We start from the raw sequence: 25863 nt of genomic DNA, 5'->3' as shown, positions 1-25863 counted from the left end.
TTGCAATCTTTCTCTCTGTCAAATAAATAAATAAAATCTTAAAAAAAAAAAAAAAAAAAAAGATTCTCTCCCTCTCAATTAATTAATTAAAAAATTTTAAAAAGAGCAAATATTTTAAAAAGCTGGGTGAGAAATAACCCACAATATGGTCTAGAGGCAGCCATAGCTGGTGCTCTGGCTCTGGGCCCTTTTCCTGTGAGGTCTGCGAAGGATAAACATCACAGTCCTCTCTTCCTCCCCTCCGCACCACTCTTCATTTTAAATAGTTATTTTCTAGTGTTTCACCTGTTATCTCTGGTTCTCATAAATGTTGATTCTGTCTCACGTGATTTGTTCCATTTTCATGTGGGTCGAGGGGAGGGCGTGCTTACCAGCTCACCATCAGTGGAGATGGTGTCTTCCATGTCTTGTGGGTCCTGGCTTGTAGATGTCCCTACAGCGTGGTTCTGTGCGTGGATCTGTTGGGACCCATGGATTACAGAGGTCTGGGGCTGGTTTTTGTTCCGTTCGAGACTTAGGAATCCTGTTTCATCTCTACATACGACAAGTGTACGGCTTCGATTCCTCAGAAAGAGGCTCTTCTTGCTTTTCCCACCCGGATGCTGAGGGATAGGCTTCCTCATCACATCTCCAAAAAGGAAATCATCTAGTCTTTTACTTCAGGCAGTACTTGGAGCGTCCCTGCTCATATAGGGGGTCTCCTTTCTGGCTCTCTGCCCTGCCCTTAACTCTGGTGCCAGAAGCCCAGGTCCTAGGGCCTCCATACTGGCCTGAAACCTCTGTTGGCTTGTATTATGGCCACTTTGCCTTTCCTCTTGGGCAGAGTTCCTTCTTCATTTCTGGCACTCATGGGTTCGTGTTTCCTTCTTTCAAGCTTGCCTTTATATGTTTGTTCTGGGGGTGACTAGTCCCCTTGGCTCAGTATGCAACATTGCGAGAACCTTCAGAATCCTATTTGTAAGGGAAAATGATGAGAAGGCTTCTGTGCATGGAAACATCTTTCATGCTGGTTTTATAGCTCATGTTTAGGAAAGTTTTGGGGGCTGCTTTTGAGTAGTCACTGAGCACACTGCCTTCTGCGTGTCTAATGCCTCCCCAGCCCTGATCTGAATATTACAAATCGTAGTGGGTGCCCTCTAGGTGTTTTCCTGCACTGGAGAGTGAGAACATCTATATTCCAGGTCTGGCTCACCCAGAAAAACATACCAGACTTGTGGCTTTTTACCTCAGAAGGGTCAGTTCTCGGGTAACTAGTGTTGGTGACCTTGGTGAATCCTTCTCAAGGCAGTGACTCGATTACAGAGAATCTTAGTAAGTAAAATCATAGAGCGAGCAGGGAAGACACATGTGGTGATCACATGATGGTTGAATCACATGATCGGAGTCATGCATGGGCTCACCTGGAAGGAGGGACTATAGCTTTAATGACTAAGAGCCAGATAGGCTGGGTTCAAGCTCCGGCTCCCAATTTACCCAGTAACTATTGGCAGGTGGTTTTTCCTCTGCATGCCTCAGTTTCCCATCCATGAAGGGAGAGGTTCATAATGCCTGCCTCAAGTTGGAAGAATTAAATGGATCACTTTGTATAAACGTCTAAAGCAGTGTCACGTGTCCAGTAAATGGTGTTTATTGCTACCTGGTTCCTGGTCCCTGTTTTCGAGTCACTTCTTAGATACTCTCTCCCAGAAAACTCTAAACTGGAGTTCTCTGAGACACTTTGACAAGTTATCTGATGAGTAGCCACCTGTGAAGGACTCTGTTTCCATTGGTCTCATTTGGGCCTCCTGCAGTAGGTAAGAGCTGAGGTGATCTCCTTGCTGTGGGCCCACTCCACCCACTGGCTCAGCTGTGGGGCACCAAGGGAGGGTTGACAATGTGGATTGGGGCCATGGAAAATGGAAAAGGAAATGGGAATTGGAAGGGAGCCGGTCAGACCCAGCCTTGCGTGGACGACCCTCCTTCACCACGTCTTTGGCTGCTGGAGCGTTGGCCGATGCATGCTGGAAAACTGTTCCCAAAAGAGACAGGTGTGCCCCTTGGGGGTTGGAGGGCAGGAGTGGTGGGGGGAGGTATGTTTCAGTTGTTTGAAAGGTTTTTCTTACAGTGAGCCAAAATCTGCTTGCCTGTACTCCCCTTCATTTATCTCCGTTCTGGTCTGCAGAGTGACAAAGCACGTGGCTTTGTCCACACGAGTCCTTCAGATGGCGGAGAGAGCTGGCTTGTGTCCTCCCTGTCCTCTTCTCCCAGCTGCGAGGTGGTAACTCCACCGCAGGGCACGGGTCCCAGCCTAGGACGCCCTGGTCGCAGGCCCGCTTTCCCACGCGCCGTCCTGCTCTCACAGCGTGAGTGCCTCACAGCATCTGTGCTCCGCAGGAGGAGATGGCCGAACTGAAGGCCCAGCTCTACCTTCTGGAGAAGGAGAAGAAGGCCCTGGAGCTGAAGCTGAGCACGCGGGAGGCCCAGGAGCAGGCCTACCTGGTGCACATCGAGCACCTGAAGTCCGAAGTGGAGGAACAGAAGGAGCAGCGCATGCGCTCCCTGAGCTCCACCAGCAGCGGTGGCAAGGAGAAGCCTGGCAAGGTAGGAGCGAGGGCGCGGGGATGCCCCAGCCCTGGCTTTACCTCCCCCCCAGCCTCCGTCCCCACCCCACCCCACAGACTCAATTTCCTTATTTGCAGGGGAACTGCAAGCCTTTCTAGAGATCTTAAAGAAGGTAACATTTTGAGTGCAAAGAAACCAAATCCACTTTTTAAAAAAAAATTGCATGTGAGGTATTAGTGACCACATTTTCATATGCCACAGTCTGACCAGGGGAGTGATCAGTGCATTTGTCCAGGGATCTGACACCCTGGGCCACCTCCTTGGCTCCCCCGCCTGGCACAGTGACCATCGCCTGTGGCCTGTTGGTCACATCTGTACTGATCACTGAGGAAGGAGTGGGTACCCCCATTTACACGAGGGAAATGGGGCTCACGAGACATGAGGGGGTCTTGCAGCTAGTAGGTGCAGAACCAGGCTCATGGCCCTCCTCTTCTCATCCGTGATGCCACGCCAGCTTCTGTTGGCATTTCTGCCGATGGCGAAAGGGGAGGCCGGAAGCCGCTCAGGCAGAGGAGGAGGAAGGCGGGCCCTAGATCACACACAGGGTGTCACAGAGCGTGGGTCGACAGGGGGATGTCATCTGGCAAACTCCAGCAGAGTAGCGCAGCGGAAGCGTGCTGGGCCCATCTGGCAAACTCCACTCTCATGAGCCTAGACTTTTTCTCTAGAATCTAAGCTCATTCCATCATACCATATCTCAGAATTACTCCGACTATTGTGTTGAGAAAAAAAATACTGCAGACGCTGAAGAATTACATCCCCATCCCAGGATCCGGAAATTTTGCATTCTGCATTGTATTTTCTCTCCTTAATAAATGCTAGCTTCTCCAAGCCCCATTTGGTTTCCAGCCCAGGACCCAGGAGCATACGCTGACTTGCCGGTCTCAGGAGCAGCTTCTCACAGCCCAGACACAGGGGTATCCCTGGGAGTTTTGCACATGGAAAGGAAGCAACTTGCCAATTAGTGTGGCAGTCAGTGACCACTCCCTGAACAGCTAAGAACTGTGGAGCAAGCTTCGCAAAGGGCCACAGCTACACTCTGTCCACCTTTCACCTAGCAAGGGACTCAAGGGAGTTCAAGTCCATGGCCCTTGGCTGGGCCATCTCTCCCAAGACTTGGCTGCTTGCCTGTCATCCACTCACAAAATAGATGGGAGCTGGTCATGCTGAGGTGCCGGAGGCAGTTCGAGGAGTTTCTATCCAGAGAGGGACAGTGATGGGCAAACAGATGATTGTAACATGGTGACCTAAGACCAAGGATCAATTCTTCATGCAGTGGGAGACCATGGGACTGACACAGAGCCCAGGTGTGATTTGGGACAGGTTTCCTGAACCAAGAGCTAGTAGAGAAGGGCAACTACCCAATGAGGAAGGTTGGGGCAGAGAAGTCAGTCCCCTGTAAGGGAATGGAATTTCGAGGGCAAAGACCCAGAGGGAAGAGGAATATTGGTACATTGGCTGACGAGGTGAGGCAGCTGTGCTATCCGGAGGACAGTGAGAAGTCACGAGGGTTTTGCAGCAGGGGATGACGTGTCCCCTTCAGGGCTTCAGGGGGTTGCCTGTGAAAGTCCCCATGAAACCATCTTCCCACTGCCTGCAGAGTGGAGTCTGGGTGGACCGTAGCCTACAAAGCGTTTCATGTAGTAATATCTGTGGTTCAAGAAAATGGGCTTTCCTCTTTAATGGGAAACACCTTAAAAATCTGTACAGCCGTTCGAGCCTGTTTCCAGTCACTCCGGGACGGAGCTGAGGGACAGAGCTCCAGTGTTCACCAGTGTGTTCTTAAGGTGTGGTGGAAGCTGACCTACCGGGTTCTTGCCAGGAGGTCCATGAGCGGAGCATTTCCCCCTGGTTCTTGGTGTTTATTTTGACTGAGAGAAACACTGTGTGTTTCCCAATTGTGTTGGAATGGCTTCAAAGTACAGAAATCTAATGGAAAAGGCCAGATGGTTTTATTTTTAAATTTTTTTTTTTTTAATTCAAGTAAGAAGCTTTATAAGAGAGAAGAGTACCTTGTGTTGCTGAGGTAATGAAGTCATCGTAAGCTGATTGTCTTGTCTTTTGAACATCAGATGCATTTACTCTTTCAGTGAAATTTCCCTTTTGGGCTCTTCATTTGACCTCGTTGGTCGGTAGAGGAAGCAAGCAGTCTGTAGGAAGGCTTGCCAAACTGTGACGAAGCCAGAAGCCATTATCTTAAGGGCTTCAGGTCACACAGACATCTCTGCGAGTCCGGAACTGGGCTATGCTAGAGCTGTGTCCTGAAAGCAGACCCAGTGTGGACCTAGAGGGGTGTGGGCTGTGTTGTAATTACACTTCATTCACCGACACTAAAATTTCATAGGATGTATACACATCACAAAATCATCTTTTTTTCATGAGTTTAAAAATTGGAAACAATGCTTAGGCCACAGGCCTTAGAGAAACAGGTTGCAGGCAAGGCCTGGAGCTAGTATGGCCCCTCTGGCCCCACGGGGCGGGTGTCGGGCTTGCTTTCAAACCGCCTCCAGCCCTCGAGCTGGAATCCTACCCAGGCTGCCTTCAGGTTTTGTAGCTCTTGTCTCTGTGCAACAGATAGTACCATATGTGTTCAGGGAGAGGCACCGGGCGAGGCAGAGCCACCCGGGCTCTAAGGACCCTTAGGAAACATTAACATCACATGGGAGCAAAGAGAGAGAGAGGGTGTTGGAAACTCAGCAGATGCCAGGGGCTGGCAGCGGGGGCCTGGGTCTACAGGACCAAGATGGAGAGGAGTGGGGAAGGCAGCGCAGGTGGAGGGCGGGGCAGGGCGAGGGGCAGGGCAAGGGGTCCGGAGGCTGGTGGGGCTGCCACAAAGTGGGCCCCCGGGGGTGGTCCTGTGCTGGAGAGGGCTGAGGGAGACCCTATGCCCTCCTGTCATTTGGCCCAGGGTGCTCAGTTCTTACATCCCAGCGCGCGACAACTTTCCTTTGACATCGCATCTCCTAGGTCAAAGTACAGAAATCTAATGGAAAATGGGAGTCCCATGGTCTCCCACTGCGTCTAGGACAGACCACAGCTTTTTGTTCTTAAGCCCTCAGTACATGTCTGCTGAGCACGTGGTCAGAGGAGCGCCCCCCCAGCTCCCCTGGTTCTTCAGCACGGCTGCTGCCCTCCGTCTGCACACAGGGAGAGGAGTGCTCCAAGGGGTCTGAGTGTTCCTTTACGAGTAGTTTGAACTCCATTTAGGATTTTAGAGTTCCGGCTCTCATGCTTCCTCATCTATCAGATGAGAGGACTGGGTTTAGACGACGTCAAATTCCTGTTTAAGGTTAACATACAAGTAGGGTCACAACCGAAACCAAGGTAACATGTGTCTACTGTATTTCAGTTCAAAAAAGGGGAGGTTAAAGGTGGCTCAGTCCATTAAGCATCTGACTCTTGATTTGGGGTCAGGTCGTGATCTCAGGGTGGTGAGACGGAGGCCTGCTGGAAGCCCTGCATCAGGCGCCACCCCCTCCCACCCCACTCTCTCTCCCTCTTTCTCTCTCACACACACACACACACACAGAGGGTGCACATGTCTTCCTTTTTTCCTGGATGATTACGCTGAACCCACTCAAGCTCCCAGATCTAAAGAAGATTGGTTTTCTCCCAAGAAGTGGGTTGGGGGAGGGGGCAAGAACACTCAGGTGCATTTCCCACTCATCTTTTATGAATCACACCCCAGTGGTGAAGAGCACAGAGCTGTAACCAGCTCACCTGGGTATAAGTCCTGGGCCCACCCTGTCCTAGCTGATGACTTGGGGCAACGTAACTGCTCTGTGCCTTCGTTTTCTCCTTGATAAATGGGGGTCAAGACATTGTCTGCCTCAGCAGGTCACCACAAAGAGTCAGTGGGAGAACGTGTGTATGAGGTGCTCAGAGCATGCTGGGAGTCCCCATCACCCACAGCCAGCCTGCAAGGGTCCAGAGAAGTGGGGCAGATCTGCCTTGCGCTTCCAAGGTGCTCCCAGGGCTAACCAGAATGTGTCTGCTGTCCTCAGGACTGTGCGGATGCCACCTCCCCAGCTCTGTCACTGGCTGAACTGAGGACAACGTGCAGCGACAGCGAGCTGGCTGCCGAGTTTGCCAACGCCATCCGTAGGTAAGCCCCCTCCCCGCAGCCCCCGGGGAGCGATGTATTCCTAGTTCTCTGGCTGCACATGTCAGCAATTCATGGGTCATTACCGGGAAGGAGCAGGTGCCGAGAGGTCTGACTTTTACCCAGGCCTTGGAGTCTCAGTGTGGAGAAGGTGTGGTGCCAGGCCTTTTGATGGGGGAGTGGCAGGGTAGAGCACAGAGGCAGTCATTTCATCTATAAGCGGGAAAGGACTCTGCTTTCTTACTGTGCTCCTGCATTGACAAGGACAGCACTAAATGGTGATGATCAAACAGTCATCTTTGTCTCATTCCCAACACTAGCGGGAATGCTTTCTTTCAACATCACTGGCTCTTTCTAATCAGAAGACCTCATAGATTTATTTATTCAGTCCTGGACATTCTTCCTCTGCTGTCTCAGTGTTTCTTTCCCTCCCTTCTTCCTCCCCTTCTGCAAGGACCAACATGCCGACTCGTCCCGATCTGTCTCCCACATCGTCAGCAGGCATATTCCCACCATTTGCAGTGCCGTCCAGGAGGCATGGAACACAAGCTACCTAGGAAGTTTCACATTCTCTAATAATCAAGTTCAAAAAGTAAAAAGAGGGCATCTGGGTGGCTCAGATAGTTAAGTGTCTGACTCTTCATTTCAGCTCAGGTCCTGATCTCAGGGTCATGAGTTCAAACCTCATGCTGGGCTCCATGCTGGGTGTAGAGCCTAATTTATTTATTTATTATTTTTTTAAGATTTTATTTATTTGACAGAGATAGAGAGCACAAGTAGGCAGAGCAGCAGGCAGAGGGAGAGGGAGAAGCAGACTCCCCACCAAGCAGGGAGCCCAATGTAGGGCTTGATCCCAGGACCTTGGGATCATGACCTAAGCCAAAGGCAGACACTTAACTGCCTGAGCCACCCAGGCACCCCGAGAGCCTATTTTAAAAAAAAAAAAAAAAGGTAAAAAGAAAGCCAGAAGTCCGTGCTAATTTATTTTAACCCAGTGTATCCAAAATATCATTTCAATATGTAATTAGTATTTTTTAAAAAATGTTTAAGATAGTTTTACTTCCTCTTCCCCCTCTTCCTCATTTTTCTTCCTCACTAAGTCTTCAAATCTGGTATATATTTTGCACCTACAGCACATCTCACATTCAAACCAGTCAGTATTTCAAGTGCACAGGAACTCAAGTCATCATTCTAGAAAGGTTCTTTGGCTCAGTTTTCCAACTCGCAAATTTCTTCTCAGCTATATTCATTGTGATGTGTGGCTTCTATGTTGAGTTTTTTCATTTTGGTGATGAAATCTGTCCTCTCTTTTTTAAGAAGATGTTCATCATTTATATTCTAAAAATGTTATTCTGTCTGCTGTAGTAACTCTGTTTCCTCCTGTGTAAGTTCTTTTTAGAGTTGAGTTTTGTGACTCTTGGTTTTGGGTCACAAGGCCAACTGTTGGGCTTCCAGTCCTCCTGGCTGACGAAACCTCTCTGTGCAGATGGGGCCACAGCATTGGGTTCCCTCCTGTCTGCATGGCTGGTGTCCCTGGTTGGGCACCTCTGAATCCCCTTTCTCCTCTCGCAGCTTTCTTCCCTGTGCATTTTGAATTGTGGTTTCCCTTTTCAAGAAGAATAAAAGTCTGCCTTTCGTGTTTTATGATTGCTCATGGTTTCTGGTATACAAAGAGTGCTCCTTGCTTTCTTGACATGCTTGAGGATTCCTTTGAAAATGGTTTTGCCATCATTTCTGGGGATAGGAGGGGGGGTAGGAGGGGGTAGGAGCCACTCCGTCTGCTGTCCTGACCCAGCCAGGGCTGCTTCTCTTCCGGCGTGGCCTCCCAACAGAGGGTGGATGGAGGCTGCCTGGTGGGGAACTTCACTGCCCTCCTGATCTACCCACTATCCTTTGGTGTCTTTGCTCCCAAGCCGTAATAGCTCTGCTTCACGTTGCCAGCGCCTCTGGCCACAAGGTTAAATGGTAGTTGCTTTGCTTGAGGTGGGAAGAGGAAAATAGCGCAGGGAAAATGCCCTCGACAAATCCTAACGATGACGTGACTGTGCCAGGAACATGGGCAGCAGACCCACTCCCTGCTTTCAACTGGGAGCCATTTGGATGTTGCATCTGTAAGCTAAGCCCCTCAATTTTTCAAATTCCCCAAACCCCCAAGGCCTTCGCTGGCACGAGTAGAATGCGGGTTCTGCTGACTAAACAGAGAGAGACTTCGTTTGTTTTGTCTGTCACGCCGGGCTTCCAGTAACCCGCCGAAAGTTGGTTAGCATGGATTTCTAATCAAGACCCGGATAGATGGAGCCAAGAAAGAACCCGCAGGGCTACAGGAAGAAGGAAAATAACATCATTGTATTGTAAATATAGCCTAGAAACTGGAATAATCATTTCATGGGGGCAGAGGATTTGGACACCTGAGAGCTGGGGTCTAGGGCTGTTTTCATTTTTAAAAATCAAGTAGAAACTACCATCTTCTTTGAAGGTCTTAAATCACTGCCAAACTCGTGGTTATAGTCGGTTGAGGGAATCGACCTTGTATTTTCAGAAACAGTCCTCCCTTAAAAGAGGATGGGTGCAAACACCAGTGTTGTGGGGCCAGGCATCCAAGCTGCAAAGAGCAGGGGTGGGGAGGGGCTGGGGAACCAGGGGAAGCAGTGGTCTTTTCGGGAGGAGAAACTCCTTAGGAAGGTGCCTGGTGACATCCGGGTTGCTGGTTCTAGGTCACGGCCCAGGCAGGTCTCCCCTTGCCGGGCTTCCGTCCCGAGCACCGTCCTCTGTGTGTCTTCTCCCAGCCTTATGTCTGGATCCAAACCAGGACTCGAGACAGTCACACGCTGGCTGCGTCCCTCCCATCCAGTCTGACTCCATCCCCTCCGTTTGCATGAACGTTGGCAGTACGCTCGTGGCTGCAGGGTTACCATCAAAGCCCGTCGGGATGGCCGGGTTTCCGGTCCCGCACAGGAGTTTTCTCATTGGGCTATCTCATTCTGCTGAGTTCTGCACCAGCTGTGTGCAGAACACATCTGCATCCCTTCTTCATCTCCGATCCCTCTCTTGCTCTCGGTCCTGGTAAACTCGCAGTGAGCGGCTTTTCCAGCAGAGAAGTGAACTGTAAAAACGCGACTGAGTCTGGGGTTTGAGTGGAGCCCTCCTTCGTGACCCGAGCCCACCCGAGAGGAGAGGCTGTGGCATCTCCGCCCTGTTCTTGCAAGGCAGCGAGGAGCAGGCGTTGCTCTCCACAGGCGGGGGGTGGGCTGGGGACCCGCATGGCAAGGCAGAGGCTTTCCCCAAGGTCAAACAGTGAGGCAGTGGGGAAATAGCGAGACTTCACCCCCTCTGCTGGGCCCCATGTGCTGACAGCGGTGCTCCCAGATGGGTGTGAGCTAAGTCTGCTCATGTGGGCTCCTCTGGAGCCTCTTGCCACCGCAGTGTGCATGGTCTGGGCAAATGGGAACGTCCGTACCACTGGTACATGACGTGCATCTGTCTCCTGAATGCGGAGGGCAGATGAAGTGCTAGGGGTCAGGGGGCACGCTTCCTCTAACACACACAGCCCTGTCCCAACTGGGGAAGAGGTAGGGCTGCTGTGCTCTTTAGTACTAGAGGGCAGGGGAGAGTGGGGAGGGGGTTGTGACACAGTGGCCACCTCAGATGTTTCCACATGCACCTGGCAGGATCCCGCTTGGTGGGCCAGCAGGACCTGGCCCTAGGTCTCCCACAGCCCCCTGCAGAGACCACCCAGCCTGCTCCTGCTGGGGATGAGGCTGGAGATGTCTAGTCCTAGGCCCACCTGGGGCTCTGCTGAGCCCTTCAGGGAGCCAGGATCTGCCACCTGGGCACGCATGTGCCAGATCATTCCATAAATGAATGTTGGAAGATCAGTTCCTTGCAGTTGTAGGGCTGACATGCCATTTCCTTGCTGGCTGTTGGCCTGTGGTAACTGGGCTCCTGGAGGCCTCTGACATGCCTTCTACACAGCCCGGTCCCTCCTGAAAGTCAGCGAGGAGAACCTCCCACTCGTCACATCCCTTGCCCCCCGTAAATCTCTTTTAGGAGGAGCCCAGTCCCTTTTAAGGGCTCATCTAATTAGGTCAGGTCTTCCCAGAATAATCTTATCTTCAGATCAGCTGTTTGGGGCCTTAATTACATCTGCAGAATTCTCTCCCAGCAGCCCCTAGATTGGTTTTTGACTGAACTGACTGGGAGAAGATGGGTGTGTACTAAGGCACTGCAGTCTTGGAGGCCATTTTAGAATCCCACCCAGCTCATCTTTTTACTTAAAACCTTCTGGTGACTCACAGCAGGGTCCAAACTCCTTAGCAAGTGTGTGATCTGACCCCGGACCCCACTTCTCCACCCTCACCTCCTATCCCCGGTCCCTTCCACCCTGAGCCACACCAGCCCATGTGCCCTCTTTCGTGCCTCGGGGACTTTGCTCTGCTGCTGCTCCTGCCCTCACACCATAACCTCACGCTCTAAGCGCTCACACCAGTGTGCTTCTACCCTATCAATAACATGGGTTGGTTTGGTGTTTCTTTGGCTCCTGTGCCCTGAACTTCCTTCCATCACCGAACCCATCATTGCTCCGCTTCTCATGTCCCGGGCTCCAGCCTCCCCTCCCCGGTTCACCTGCCACCCCCTGCAAAAGGAGAGTTCTTTTCGGGTGGGGATCGCGACCTCATCACCCAGATATATGACCTCCATGTGGATGACTTCTTTCCTTCTAAATGGCCCCTAAATTCACTCAGCTGCGAATTTCAGAGTTTCTCTCTGCCCACTGGACGTCTTTTCCAAATATGGTGCTAGAGCTCCAAAACACAGCACATTGAAAACAAATTCTAATCCGTCTCCTCCTGCACTTTAAAATTGGCCCCTTCTTCAGAATTCTTATAGTACAAATTATACTTTGTTAATGATCCAGGATTACAACTTCGCAGTCTCCTACCTCCTGATGGCAGTGGGGGGCGTGGTTTTCCCCCTTAAAATCCCAGGCATTCATGGCCATTTGCATGATCTTCTCCTGAGGTTAGCCCTCAACTCTTCAAGACTTGGGGGTTCTGCCACCAGATACACCTTTCAGTACACCCCGGGTCGGGTCTCTCTGCAGAGGCATCTTCAGTGGTTTGGCATGCCAGACCAGTCCCCCTGTGTGTGGACTTCCTAGCCCTCTCAGACGTCTCTCCTGGACGGAATCTACAGTCCAGCTTCTTCCGGACACTAACTTCCAGGAGCATCTCTTCCCTTCATGCCCCTGACTCTCTTAAGCCACGGACCCCTCCCCTCCTCCCCTCCAGTAGGACTCACCTTCCGGAAGCTTTCCTGTCGCCTCCACTGTGTACCTTCCTGCTCTTCCCTGTGGCCCGACGGGTGCTGACCACAAGCCGCCTCGGTTCAAAGCCATGTCCAAGTTCCACAAATACCTTCCCAGCTCTAGAAATCTCCCGGACTTGTAGGAAACATGAGACCATGGGAGGACAGAAGATGGCACCAGTTGACTCCTCTTATTAGCAGCTATGGATTCATAGTGTTTTCGAGCCATACAAATAGTGAAATGCAATGAAAAGGGAATTAGTTGGGGTCCTTGAAAAGGAGCCCCCAGTGGGCAAAAGAGCAGCAGAGTCTTCACTGTTTTGGTAGTAAGGCCAGTATTTTAAAAGGTGCTGTTTTATTAGACTTGCATTTGCCGATTCTTCATATTTGGCTGATTTATACTGGCGATCAGATAACTGAAATTGCGCTTAGAATTCTCTAAGTGTGCAGGGATCCACAGGATGGTAATAGGAGACAGAGTGCACCAAGGAATTGATTATCATGTAAATAACTTGCTGAAGTCTAGAGCCAGGGCCCCAAAGGGCACCAGTAAAAACCAGGACTCACCCCTAGGGTTGAGGTGGACATAGCTTGGGTAACGGAGATCCTTGTGCATTTCCGTTATCCCCTCCATGTTCCAGAAGCTCAGAGAGAAGGCCTTAGCTGGGATCTCATAAAAGCAGGGTGATGAAGAGCACCCCGCAGGCAAAGGCTGCAGCACACCTGTGAACACACAGCTGCATTTCTCAGGCAAGAACCATGGTCTTAGGAAAGTCTGGGCCAAAATGCAAGACAGTCACAATCGTCTTGCTGCTGCTTCCCGGCAAATACAGCCATGCTCCCCCATAGTACCTGAGGAACATCACTACCAGGGGACGCCTCCTCATTGGGGCCACAGGAGCACTCTTCACTAGAGGTCTGAGTGCCTGCTCCACGCCCCTGCTATGAGCCACGGCTGGGAGCCCAGTTCTGTGGATATACTGGCAAGTCTCTTGCCTGGCCCCCGAGTTCCTCCTCTAGAAAAATGTTTTTTTTGTTTTGTTTTGTTTTTTTTAAGATTTTATTTATTTATTTGACAGACAGAGATCACAAGTAGGCAGAGAGGCAGGCAGAGAGAGAGAGAGAGAGAGAGAGAGAGAGAGGGAAGCAGGCTTCCTGCGGAGCAGAGAGCCCGATGCGGGGCTCGATCCCAGGACCCTGAGATCATGACCCGAGCCGAAGGCAGCAGCCGAAACCACTGAGCAGCCACCCATGCGCCCCTAGAAAAATGTTTTTTAGATTAAATAGAGATTGCAGTGAATACGGAGGAAGTGACAAGGTGCTGTGACATCATAACCCTGGGACGTGTGTTCAGATGGGCCTGGGTGTGTTCAGGGTGGGCTTCGGGAGGAGGTGACATTTAAGCTGGGATGAGAAGGAGGAAAGGTAGCCTGTGGAAGAAGCACATTCCCAAGCGGGGGGACCTAGTCCAGGGCGTGCAGTGGGAAAGAGCATGGGTGCGTCTGAGAGGATTTCAGCCTGCAAGGGGGAGGGTGATGCCCAAGACTGGCCAGGCAGAGGTCAGGTCAAGCAGGAGACTTAGACGTCCAGATAAGACCCAGACTTTGCGCCGAGTGCCGGTGGAAGGTACCAAAGGGCAAGGATAAGATGTGGTTTGTCATATTAAAGAATGAGCGGCCGTTCTGTGAGAATCAGTCTAGAGGGTGCAGAGGTGATGCAGAGAATCCACTCAGGGGGTCTCAGGGCTGCCCAGGTAAGAAACGAGGGCAGCTTGGACCTGGGTGGTGGGGCAGAATTGTCCCAAGACTTGGTGGTTGGGGGCTGCTGTGGAGTGGAAGTGGAGGACCAGGAAAGGGAGGAGTTTGGCAGTGGGTGTTGCTGTGTGCTGACAGGAGAGGAAGGTTGGCTTGGAGGGATTGTCTGGAAGGTCCTGCTCCATAAGTGGAAGACACCTGTTAAGTTGAGATGTCAAATAGGTCCAGAGATCCAAGGGAAGGCCTGGAGATAAAGAATTGGAAGTTTCTAGCATGAAGGTAGTCTTTAGGAATATAAATGGGAATGGAGAGAGGCAAGTAAGGAAAGGGTAGGACACACAATATGGTCCAAGCCCATGTCCTCCGTACTCGGGAACTTCAAGGCAGCAGCGAGCGAGGATTGGTGCAGAAGCCAGAGGGACTGCCGGTGCGGGCTGCTGCGTGCACACTCAGGAGTGAAGCCTGTGGGAGGAAAAGAGCAGGAGCGGCAGGCGTGCAGGCAGGGAAGGGAGGTCCCCAATGATTCCGGGGCGACCTCACGAGCAGTGGCAGGGGAGACAAGCCCACTGGGGTTAACCAGTGGACAGCGAGGGAGCAAGGAACCACACGCGCCGATTCTGGCCATGACTAATGGCGTCTCTCAAACAATGACTGAGCGACAGTGGACCCTGTGACACCCATGCGGAAGGTGTCCTGGGGGCCACAAAGCCCCTCACCCTTTGCTCTGCCACACCCAAAGCGCCTTTGGGTTTGTGATGACAGTCTGGCCCCGGCCTTTGATTTTGGGAATAGCATACCCGCCCCCTCCCAGGGAGCCAGGGAGCCCTGCCTGGCGCCACCCAGGCACTACCCCCTTATCCCCCATAGGCTGCCTCGGACACAGGCGCATGTGCCCTGCCGCTCATGGGGATGACATTGAAGAAGGACACCCTCCTGACTGTGTGGTCAGAGTGAGGTTCACAGGACCCATGGGGAGCAGGAGGAACCTCCATTTTTGGTGGAGCGGGAGGCCCTGCCAGCTGTGCCAGTGGGACCCCGCGGTGACTTTTCACCTACTGCTGGAGGCAGGTGTTCCAGAGTCAGGGAACGGGAAGAAGGAAGGGATTATGCCCTTCTGGGCATTCCAGAAAACACTACTGGAGGGGCAAACGGAATGTGTAGCATTTAATGTTGACTCTCTTGGCTGTGTGGAGCCTGAAAGTACTTGTGTTAGCTTTATTTATCTTATGTAGACAAACTATAAATTCTTCTCAGCTGAAGGCCAGGAGAATTAGAGCTAGAAACTTCCATAGAAGGTACAGGACATGAATGGTTGAGGTTCCAAAGTGACTTGGATTCTTATCCCAGTGCAATTTCTGGAAGCTGAGGAAAGTGGTAGACTTTGGGAAAGCATGCCCCTGCGCCTAATTTCACGTTCAGATCCAGCGCCTTCTCTGAGACACAGGAAGTTCATCCACGGTGCCGGGTGAAGGACAGTCTGCCTTACCAGTTTCCTGAATGCGCTTGGTAGTTAGGGTCGACTGGGTGCTTCTTAAGCTGCGGGTTCGGGGCCTCACCCCAAAGCCTGCGGCGGAAAACAGGACCAGGCCTGGGGCCCCAGAGCAGTGCTACCCACTGCTGGTGGAGCAAACGCAGGTCACAGGTGCAAGCCCACCGGGTGACTGCACATTTCCTAGTAGCTACGTTTAAAACTTAAAAAAATTAATGACATGTTTAGCCCAGTATATCTAAATATCATTTCAACATGTAATCACTGTTTTCTTTTTTCATATGAAGTCTCCAAATTCGCGTGTGTTTCTACTTCCCTCACATCCTCGAGCCCTGATCAGCACCGGGGCCGGTGTTCAGGTGCCCACCGCCGCTTGTGCTGCCCTGCTGGGGTCGCAGGGGCGTGAGAGCACCTGATTCCAGGGGCCCCAAACAGACCGGGCTCTACCACTGGCCCCTCATGAGATGGGAAGGCAGAGAGACAAGGGGTGGTGAAACGGATTTATTTCACTGAGGCCAAGACCAGGAAGACAACAGCTGCCTCCCAAAGTGCCGAACACAGATCGACACTCATATTTGGGGAAAGGTGGAAAAAATTAAAAAGTACAGACCAAGGTCCAAATGGAGGTGAAGTCCCCTTTCATTGTTTATAGCAGATACAAACAGGTAAAATAACCCACATTTTAGGTTTAGGTTTGGCTTCATCTTAGTATTGTTGAATAAATTAGCATCCTGGTTCTGTCCTGGACACTGTACAACAAGTGCACTTCAGTGTCCTTCCAGAGGCCCAGGGAGCTCTTGGGGGCAATTCTCAACTCCCCCACCCACCAGGGGTTAGGCAGAGTCTTTAAGGGCCTCTCCTGTCTTCCTGGGTTCTGTCCCCCATTGGAGCCTGCCAGGTCCGGAAAGTTCCCTCCAGTCCCCCAGAATACTGGGCAAAGGAACCCTTTGTTTTGTGGTGAGGCTGGGATTTCTGTACTCTCGGCTGCTGGGGCAGTGGTGTAGATGTAATAGGGGGTTGGAAGGGGTTTTGGTTTGGGCAGTTTTTGTGAATTTACTGTGCTCATGATGACATTTTAAATTCTCTTCACAGTTTTCTTTCTTTTTCTCCATTTACACTATTAGCTTTAGAATGAGAAAGAAAAGAATTGAAACAGTAACAAAATGTCAAAGAACCCCTTCCCCATTCTTAATAGCGGGGAGGGGGGTGACCATTTCCTGTTTCCCTAGCCTTCCCTCGGAGACAGAGGGCTGCCTGTATGCGTCCCCCTCCCCAGACACTTCTCTGGGAAATGGTTCCTCTCTGCATGTCAGTAGGAAATGCAACCAGATCTGAGACTTCCTGGTGCTGCCGGGGCCCAGGAGAGACCCCCATTCCTGAGGAATTCCTCTGCAGTGGCTCTGGCTTCTCTAGGATGGGCAGGAGGATTCGCTGAGGAATCGGAAACCCTCGGGATTTAGGTTGTCAGGTTTCATTTAAAAAAATCTTACCCCTTCCATCCTCACTCACAAAAGCAGGACTAGATTTTTGTGCGGCAGTTCTTTCAATAATCTTGAAAAGCTTGACTGTGCTCCCAGTAGCTGCAGGCACAAATGTAAAAGGTATCTGAAAAGCCAGGAAAGGCCCAACCACCTGAACATCTAAGAGCCCTGCACATGGGGGGCCAGCCCCCCTTAGCCCCCCTACAGGAAGCGGTGCCATTGAAGCTGGCTTTCACATACTCCACAAAAAGCATACAAAATTGTAAGAACTTCAAGCAATGCAGAAGTGAGTAAAGTAGAAAACGAAAGCTTTCAGTCACCCCCCTCCGGGAGGCCCCCCTTATCGAGCGGTGGGCAGCTGTCTGTTCTGTTGTTAGAGGAGCTCAGGGATTTGACACTCAGATTTGTAGCTGTTTTTGTAAAACTGGCATCCCGGAGAAGTCACCCTTTTCACGTGACAATATATCAGACACCTTCCCATGCCACTGCATGTTGATCTGAGCTTTTCCTTTTTTTAAATAACCGCAGAGTATTTCTATAGAGCCATCATACCTTGTGGAATTAACCAGCCCCCGGTTGATCTGCATTCTTAGCTGTTGGAACCAATACTGAAGTGAACCCAGCTGTCATCTCATGTGTCTCTCTACACCTACGCACACTGTAAGAAAAATTCCTAGAAATCAGGTTGCCTTGTCGAGAGATAGGGTTACTTTCTATTTTGCTAGATCTTCCCAGATTGCCTTCCAAAACAGCTGTGCTCACGTACATTCCTCATACACGCATGAATCAGTTTTAGAGGAATTTCTTCCACAAATCTGGTTTCTCATGAATCTCCAAAGAATCAGATGCCTTCGGGGAATTGTTTGGAAGCTGCTTTAAAACAACTGTTGTCACTGAGAAGCGGTCACCTGGCTGGGGGTAACTTTGGGTAAAGCCTTTGCCACCTGAGAGCCTACGTGCCCATGGGGGAGCCTGCTGAGGTGAAAGATGGATGGGGCGGTGCCTAGGGGGCTCCATCCCACGGTCCTGAGATGGAGTCCCACATCGGGCTCCCTGCTCTGGGGAGCCTGCTTTTCATTCTGCCCACCGCTACCCCTGCATGCGTGCGCCCTCTGACAAATCTTTAGGGGAAAAAGGAGCAGATTGTGCTGTACAGGGCCCTGTGACGATGCAGTGACACTGTGCCTGTGTATAGGGGCGGCGGTGGAACCACTGTAGGGAGGGCGCTTGTGGAGAGTTTCCCTGCCCAGGTCTTACGCTCAAGGGCATCAGAGGATGGCAGGAAGCGCACTGGGCACTAGAAATCTCCTGAACAGAAGTCAGTGACTTTGGCTTACCCCAGCAGTAAAGAGCCCATGGAACTTGAAGCCTTGGGGAAGGGAGGTTGTCAAAGTGCAAATCTAAGTACTTTAAAGGGGAACCAAGGAACTTTAAAACGAGAGTATCAATTTCTATTCCGTCACTACTGTTTTTTTTTGCGAAGTAAAAAAATTACTGATAAATCTCAGTTTATAAACTAAAACTGAGACGAATTTTCCTTTTTGTGTGTGTGTGAAGTAGGATCATGTTGATTTCACTGAGTGGGGACTTGTCCAAGATAGGGCACCAAGATTACAGGTTTCTGTTCTCAAATCAGTGATTTAAGAGATACTTACTAGCGCACCTGGAAAAGAGGGGTGTGGAACCCAGATGAGGTTTTGTGGCCAAGCTGCATTTGTGCTACATCTGGGTGGCTACAACCCCATGTCTTGTTCCTTTGTGGCTTGTACTGTACTCTGAGCTTTCAAAGGTCCTCACCAGTGTTCAGCAAGGCAGTGGTGAGATGTTCTGGACCAGAGGGGACCTCCAGGTACCTCCAGTATCTTCCTTTTCATACTTGCCTTTTGATTTGGCAAGCTCAGCCTTCCTCCTCTGCCACCACCCTTGGGGTAACAGCCGGATCTTGTCGGGTTACTCCAGGTATGCTTTGTCTCTCCTCCGCACAGAGAAAAGAAGTTAAAGGCCAGAGTTCAAGAGTTGGTGAGCGCCTTGGAAAGACTCACCAAGAGCAGTGAAATCCGACACCAGCAATCAGCAGAGTTCGTGAATGACCTGAAGCGGGCCAACAGGTACAATCTCCATTCTTGGGTTCCTCCTACACCAGGAGGGCATTTCCGAAATTGCTGGGAGCCAGCTCCAGGGAGGCAATGGCAAGTCCTCACCAGCCTGCCCTCCCTGCCACTCCCAAGACTGGTCTACCCTCAGGCATTGGTTCCCAGTGTTCCACAGGAAACTAAGAAATGCTCAGTAAAGGCTTGTCCTTGGACCAGGTATGTTTGGGACATGCATACTATGGTCCCCTTAATTCCTACAGTAAAGGTTCTGAGAAGTCATACAGTAAGGGGGGAAAAAAAAGATGGTGTTTAAGCCAACATTTTCCCAACAAAATTGGCTCTAGAACTTTTATATGAACAACAGTTTTTATTTATTAAGTAAACTCTGGCCCCCAATGTGAGGCTCTAACTCATGACCCCCCAAGATCAAGAGTTACTCTATCAACTGAGCCAGCCAGGTGCCCCTATGTGAAGAACATGAAGTATCTGGTGAACACTTTGTGGGGCACTATTGTAACAGCATCTGAAGCTTTTTGGGCTCAGGACCCCTTTATGTTCATAAAAAACCGAGGAACCCAAAGAACTTTGTTCTCATAAATTATCTATTGATAAATCTCAGTTTAGAAACTAAAACTGAGACGAATTTTTCTCTTTTTTTCCAAATAAATAATAAATCGGTCATATGCAATACCATTGGCATTTATTTAAAAAACGTATTCCAAAAAGACAGAAAAGTAGCAATTTTTACAATCTGCAAACCTCTTTCATGTCTGGGTTAGAAGGCAGCTGGTGTCGCACCTCCCCTTCCATAGGCATGTATACTGTGAAATAAATCAGAACACCAAGCTGCATGCGGACCTGAGGTACAGGGTATCCAAGGCCGCTCTCCTGAGAGAGTTTTGGGAATCCCATGGAGTTGGTCTCAGGAGGACACTAGGAGGACCTAACTCTGTACATGGAGGGGACTGGGCTATTTTGGACCAGAGCAGGTATGAGGACTTCCCCTGTCCTGGGCTTTACCCACTGCTCTCTCCCCACCAGGCTCTCAGGGAGATGGCTCAGAGAGGCTCATACTCTGGCTGGCAGCACCAGTTGGTGGCCTTGTGTCCCGAATCCCACCTGCCTGAAGTGTGAAATCATCAGGGCCTCTCTCTCTCCTCCTAGGTGGGGTCACTTAGACTACAGGACTTGAAGAACACTCCTGGTAACTTAACACTGGACCATCTGTTGCAGGGAGCCCCGGAATGACAGACTCATTACTAGTACTTATTTATTTTTAAAAGATTTTTTTTTTTTTTTTTTTTTTTTTTTTTGGTCAGAGAACAAGCAGGGAAAGGCAGAAGGAGAGAGAAGCAGGCTCCCCAGGATCATGACCTGAGCCGAAGGCAGATGCTTAAATTGAGCCACCCCTCCCATCCCCCAGGTGGCCCTCATCACTTGTATTTAAATGACAAATTTCTGGAAGTTAGGTGCCTTTTCTATCTTACCTATTTTGGGAAGTTTAGTTTAGTCACAACTAGTCTGGGTTGTTGGTTTACACCCTTCCTAAAGATGAGGGACAAGCCTCTAGCAGGGAAAGAACTGTAGTTAAGCCAGTAACAGGTGAATGGCCGGGAGTGTTGAACAGTTGATTTCCCACTCCTTTATAGAGGCTGAAGGACCTCTCCGGACCCAGTCACCCAGTGGACAGGACAGGGTGTCTCCACACTAATCCAATGACTGTCTTGTTTCCTCTCCTTCCCTGCTCCCCGCACAGCAACCTGGTGGCTGCCTATGAAAAAGCCAAGAAGAAGCATCAGAACAAACTGAAGAAGTTGGAGTCTCAGATGATGGCCATGGTGGAGAGACATGAGACCCAAGTGAGGATGCTCAAGCAAAGAATAGCTCTGCTGGAGGAGGAGAACTCAAGGCCACACACCAACGAGACTTCGCTTTAATCGGCACTTGGGCTCCAAAGCTCTGTGGAAGCTCAACTGGAGCAGGTCGCCGGGGAGAGAAGGGCCCTGGGAGACAAGAGCACCTGGTGGGAGAGGGACGGAAGGGAAGGCTGGCAGGTGGGTGAGCACCTGCACAATGGAGTACCATGGACTCTGCTCCGGGGACGAATGGCCTGGTGACACCGTGCAGACTCTAGCCGGAGGATCCCGCTCCTCCCTTTCGCGGCCCAGGGACAGCGTGTATATAGCTGCTGTGCGCCATGCGCAGTAGGCCTTGCTTCTGCTTCTAGCGCGGGCACTCTCCCTCCCACCTGTTCGCTTTCTGGAGGTTGTGCCCCGGTGGTACCCTGGGCATTCATTTGTTTTGGATCGTCCATTCTTTTCTTCTCTTTTTGGTAGTGACCGGCCCTCTGTCATCCCCAGTTTCTCCTTTCTACTTCAGGGATAAACACTGACACATGTGGGAGTGCGGAGGGGATATCTTCAGCCTCTCGAACTGCTGATTTGCTTACTGCACCAGGCTTTGGTTTTCGAGACCCACGTACCAGCTCTGAGACACAGGCTGTCACTCAGAGGTGCTCGAAGAGGTAGATTACAGGGCTTAGGGTCCCAGGTACATCTGAAGTTATAGGTAGAGCAAGCCCAGGGCTTCTACCTGAACAATTTTGTTTGGGAGAATGAGCACTTCTTTTACCTCTCATTGTGGAGGTAGGGCTGGGAAGGGCACTTCCTTCTGAATGTGGGATTTTCCCTCCCAGTGGAGTCTTATTAAAGCCAAGACTTCGAGCTGAGACGGTCCTGTTGAGACAGAGTGGAACTAAACTTTTATCAGGAGCTGCTTCAGGAGCAGAGGAGCACTGTTAGTACTTCTGCTCCCCACCCCTCGAGGGCACCACATAACTGCTATTCCACGTCCATCAAAATTCATCCACCTGATGAACCTGCCTCTGTTCTTCTCCAAGGGCAAGAGGCAGGACACCGAGCAGAATGTTTGGCGGTCGATCCCACCCCACCTATTTAAGAGGCGGCTACTGAACCACCAGTTCAAGACTTCGCTCCTGCTGTTACGAAGGGCAGGGGGTGAAGGAATGGTCATCAAGGCCTCCTTTTGCCTGCACCCCCCCCCCCAAAGTGGTGGTTAGTATACGGTACTTAAACAGGTTAAATTTTAAGTAAAATGCTGACAAGGCTGGGCCAGGACCAAAGTGCCTGAATTCTTTCAGGAAAGCCTCCATCTTATACTCAATATTCCATCTCCTATCTTTCAAGTCTTCTTAGTTACCCCACACGGATATATTCTGAAGGACCACTTGCATTTCACTCTGTAGTACTGGAAGATCCACCCGAAGCCCCCCAAGAATTCTATCTATCCCAATGCCAGAGTTCACAAAGTCTTGTTTATGAACAGGTCACCCCATCAGAGTCCCAACGTCCATGAGCTGAAGATCTGTTTTCAGACAATCTGATATAAGTTCCTCAGCCTTCTTTGCAATGGAGAAGCCACTCCAGCCACCACCTTGGAGGGCAGAGAATTCCAGCCCAAAAGCAACTACCCTTCTTTCTTAGGCCCACAGTAAGGCTTTCCCAAAACCACCACCAAAAACCAAAAAAAACTGTTACCAGTCTTGAAGGACCAGCTTTTGGCTGCTTTGATCACTGTGAAAGTGCCCACTGGCTCCTGATTCTGTTATGAATCTACCATTTAGTCAAGGTTGGTTCTTGTGATTTTTTTTTTTAATCGATTTTTACTCTTTGGATAAAGTTTCATTTTGTCCTAAGGAAAATGTCTCAAGTTACATGGGGGGTGGGGTGGGGGAGGGTAAAAGACAAAATACTGGTTTTCCCCATTTTTCCATTTTGCCAAGGGGAAATATTTGAGACTGAACATTTAAAACAGACAGCTTTCATCTTCACCAACCCTGAAAAGTATAGCTGACACAGGAATATAATCCTGTCTGCTGACTTCGGTCTACCATTCTTGGTCCAAGTTCAAAGAAAACTCACCCTTTTTAGGGTCATGTAACTCTTCCAGACCCAAGAGGTCTCCTCTCCTCCATTATAAGCCCAAGTATTACTGACCTTACTGACCCTAACTGGCCTCCTTTTGAATTTATACTTCAACATAATACTTTTAAATATGTGGTAATTGGGTGAAAACTCTTTCCCCCAGAAAAACTGTTACTTTTTATAAATGTGTGGAATTTTTTTAAAAAAGGCAATTAAATAGTTGATTTCCTTTCCTTGTATTTTTCAAATGCTCCCTAAGAGAAGATCCTTGCTGAAGGTGAACCAAGAGGCATTCATTTATGCTAAACGTAAAACCACATTGATTAAATAATTGCAGGTACCTGAATTTTTGTTTTTTAATAACTTGAGTTTCTCTTTCTAAACAGTAGCTGGTTTATATTAATCTCTCCATCAAAGGTAAACAATGATACAGATTTAACTTGTATGAGGTGAAAAGTCTTCAAGACTTCCAGGTTTTTGTTTTCCACTTCCCTCAATGGTTACCCCTTTCAGGCAGTCACCTTCTCTGTCCCATCTTTGGTTCTTAGCCAAAAAGGCATGGGAAGAAAGGATCCCTTTCACAGTTCCCCTGGAGTGTATTTCCCACTGCTGAATTAAGGTAAAAACCACAGGCAAAACAGACTTCCGTCCCACTGGAGTGGCATCTACGTGTGGACCTGCCACAGATGTGATGTTCTGCCAAAGCCTATCTGCACCAGCTGCCAAAGCTGCTGTGGATTCGCACGTGGTTAAGACTCCTCTTGGAGACTAAGCCCAAGTTATTGATGATTAAGTATCTTAAGTGATCAGACAGCTGAGATTTATCATGCCCTTCTTTCCTCTCCTGCTCCAGCCCCAGAGGTATCCTAGACGTTTCATCATTGCCAATGCAGGTTACTGTTTCAGATTCATGCTCATCTATGAGCAGGTCAGCTTTCTGAAGTTACTATCCAAGCTGCCTGAAGCTGGAATGTTAGGTTAATAAAAACTTAAGTGCCAGTTAAAGAGAATGGCTTAATATCTCCTTCAAGATGCTTGCATTTGTTCCTGTCTTCCTCTGAGCAATACTTTCACAGGGATCTCAGAGAACTCCAAATTAGAGCCACTATGATTTCTTCTTAAAAACTGTTAAAGTAGTAAAATCCTTACTAGCCTCATCCTAAGAAAAACTTAAAGCTGTATGAAAATCTCCTAGTTTCTACCTGCATACCAATTACATTTTTTTAGAAGAAAAAACACACCCCCCTAGTTTTACCTCATCTGGACTGGAATATGCCACTGGCATGAGTTAGGAACCTCTATACCTGCCTATTACCTTCCAAAGGTGTTCCTACAGCCTGCTAACATTATCCTGCAATTATTTTTAAGCTCCATCAATGGTCTTAAAGCTCTCAAGAGTTTGGGGTGTCATGCTCATATTTTTAGTGAGAAAGACATTCAGACTACAGACACCCAAAGGATCCCTAAAACTTTTAAGTCATTTGCAAACGCCTAACTGGAAGTTATGTGTCGTCCATGAAACTATGTAAAGCGAAAAGATCATGTAAAGGTTACAGCTGTATCTGTATTTCTAGATGCAGCCAAGAGAGAGAACATTTTTGGAGGCCGAAAGGCAGAGAATTTTCTGATGAGTGAAATTTCTGCATTGAATTGAGTTAGGGTGCAGCCACAGGGTTGCCAAGGTTTTCTGGGAGGGAAGGGAAGATAAGTAACGTTTTTGAGATTTTTTTTCTGCATTAAGTGATGGCTTTGTAGAACAAGAGTATTAAAAAAAAAAAAAATCACATAGCAAATATTTTTCTATTTTATCTTTGTGGAATGGCCTATTTGACAAGAAATGATACAAACTCTACTTGCTACACACCTATTTCTCATGAAGTTTATCCAAATCCTATTCTTGCTCATTGAAACCTTGTGTTTACGTAGGCCAGGCTGAAGTTGGCTACGAATCTGTGGCCTTCCAAAGTTCCCCATTTCACGCACCTAAAATGACTTTCTAACTAATCACATGTGATTCACTAACAGACACAGGTCTTGGGCTACCAAGCATTGTCTTTTTAGAACTGGACCCAGAGCTACCAACATATTGCTGGCTGCTGCCACCAGTTCATCACTGAGCATTCGATAGCTGTCAAATAGAAACCAGTGGGAAAGGGTACAAGCTGAAAAGCAGCTGACCCTGCATAAAGATAAAACGTTTCACATGCAATGGTGGCATTTTTTATTAAGAGTTGTATTGGATACATTCTCCATCACACTGCACCTGAGAGAGCTCTTGCATGTGACCCAGACAAGAACTCATTCTGCCCATAACAGCAACCACTATTGAGTAACTAGATCCTTGAATGACAGACAGTGCTGGATTTTTCCGTAGTCATAATTTTTCTGTTGCTACAAATCACGCATCTACTGATCATCTGAAATACCAGCTCAGCAGAATGAAGAAGCGAGCTATATACAAACCCCCCCCCACATTCACACTGATGACCTGCTTTTAGTTAGTTCTTACCGTACATTTCACTTTTGCACTTTCTGCAAATCAAATCCATGTGGAAAATGTTCTGTTTGTAGAACTCAGTTCACTGAAGAGTGCTAGTGTCATGACTGCCAAGTGAATGAGCCCCTAAGAATCTGCTTTTGTTTGACCCTAATGCAAAGATAATGACACATGTTCACTTTTCTATTTGTAATCAGTTTCTAGATATATTATCAAGAACTTACTTTGCATGAGATTTAAGTTTCCTATTATTTGAAAATGTGCTCCTTTTAAACCACTTGAATTAGAAGAACCTGCTTGAATGTACTGTCAGTTATTAAAGCACATGTGACTAAGTTTGCATTTGTCAGTATTGTCCTACTGTTTGTACTGAAAGTCTCATTTTAAAGTTGCCCCTTAACACTGTACTATATACCTTGTAATTTTTTAGATTCTTCACTTGTATGCTTTACATGTTTCCAGATGCCTTTAGTTTTAGCTGCTGTAAAATAGCTACTTTGTGTTATTTGATATAGAATTGTTTAAAAAAACTCCATTTATTTATACAGAGACATTTATAATATTTTACAAACATTCTTATATTCTGAATAAATATTTC

General features: G+C 49.1%; 1 protein-coding gene across 3 annotated transcripts in view; it reads left to right on the top strand.

Annotated features, from left to right (window-relative positions):
* The window catches only part of MCC (MCC regulator of WNT signaling pathway), a 436865-nt gene extending 413693 nt beyond the window's left edge, over positions 1 to 23172 (top strand). For all 3 annotated transcript variants that reach the window (XM_059175672.1, XM_059175673.1, XM_059175674.1), the window contains 4 exons: positions 2374 to 2580; positions 6606 to 6706; positions 18717 to 18839; positions 20581 to 23172. In XM_059175672.1, the coding sequence (XP_059031655.1) occupies positions 2374 to 2580; positions 6606 to 6706; positions 18717 to 18839; positions 20581 to 20761 (612 nt within the window). In that variant the 3' untranslated portion in view covers positions 20762 to 23172. The remainder of the gene's footprint in view (positions 1 to 2373; positions 2581 to 6605; positions 6707 to 18716; positions 18840 to 20580) is intronic.
* Positions 23173 to 25863: the final 2691 nt, after the last annotated feature.

This window comes from Mustela lutreola, chromosome 5 (assembly GCF_030435805.1).
Source record: "Mustela lutreola isolate mMusLut2 chromosome 5, mMusLut2.pri, whole genome shotgun sequence".
NCBI lineage: Eukaryota > Metazoa > Chordata > Mammalia > Carnivora > Mustelidae > Mustela > Mustela lutreola.
Note: the sequence above shows the minus strand (reverse complement) of the source record. Positions and strands in the feature narration are given on the sequence as shown.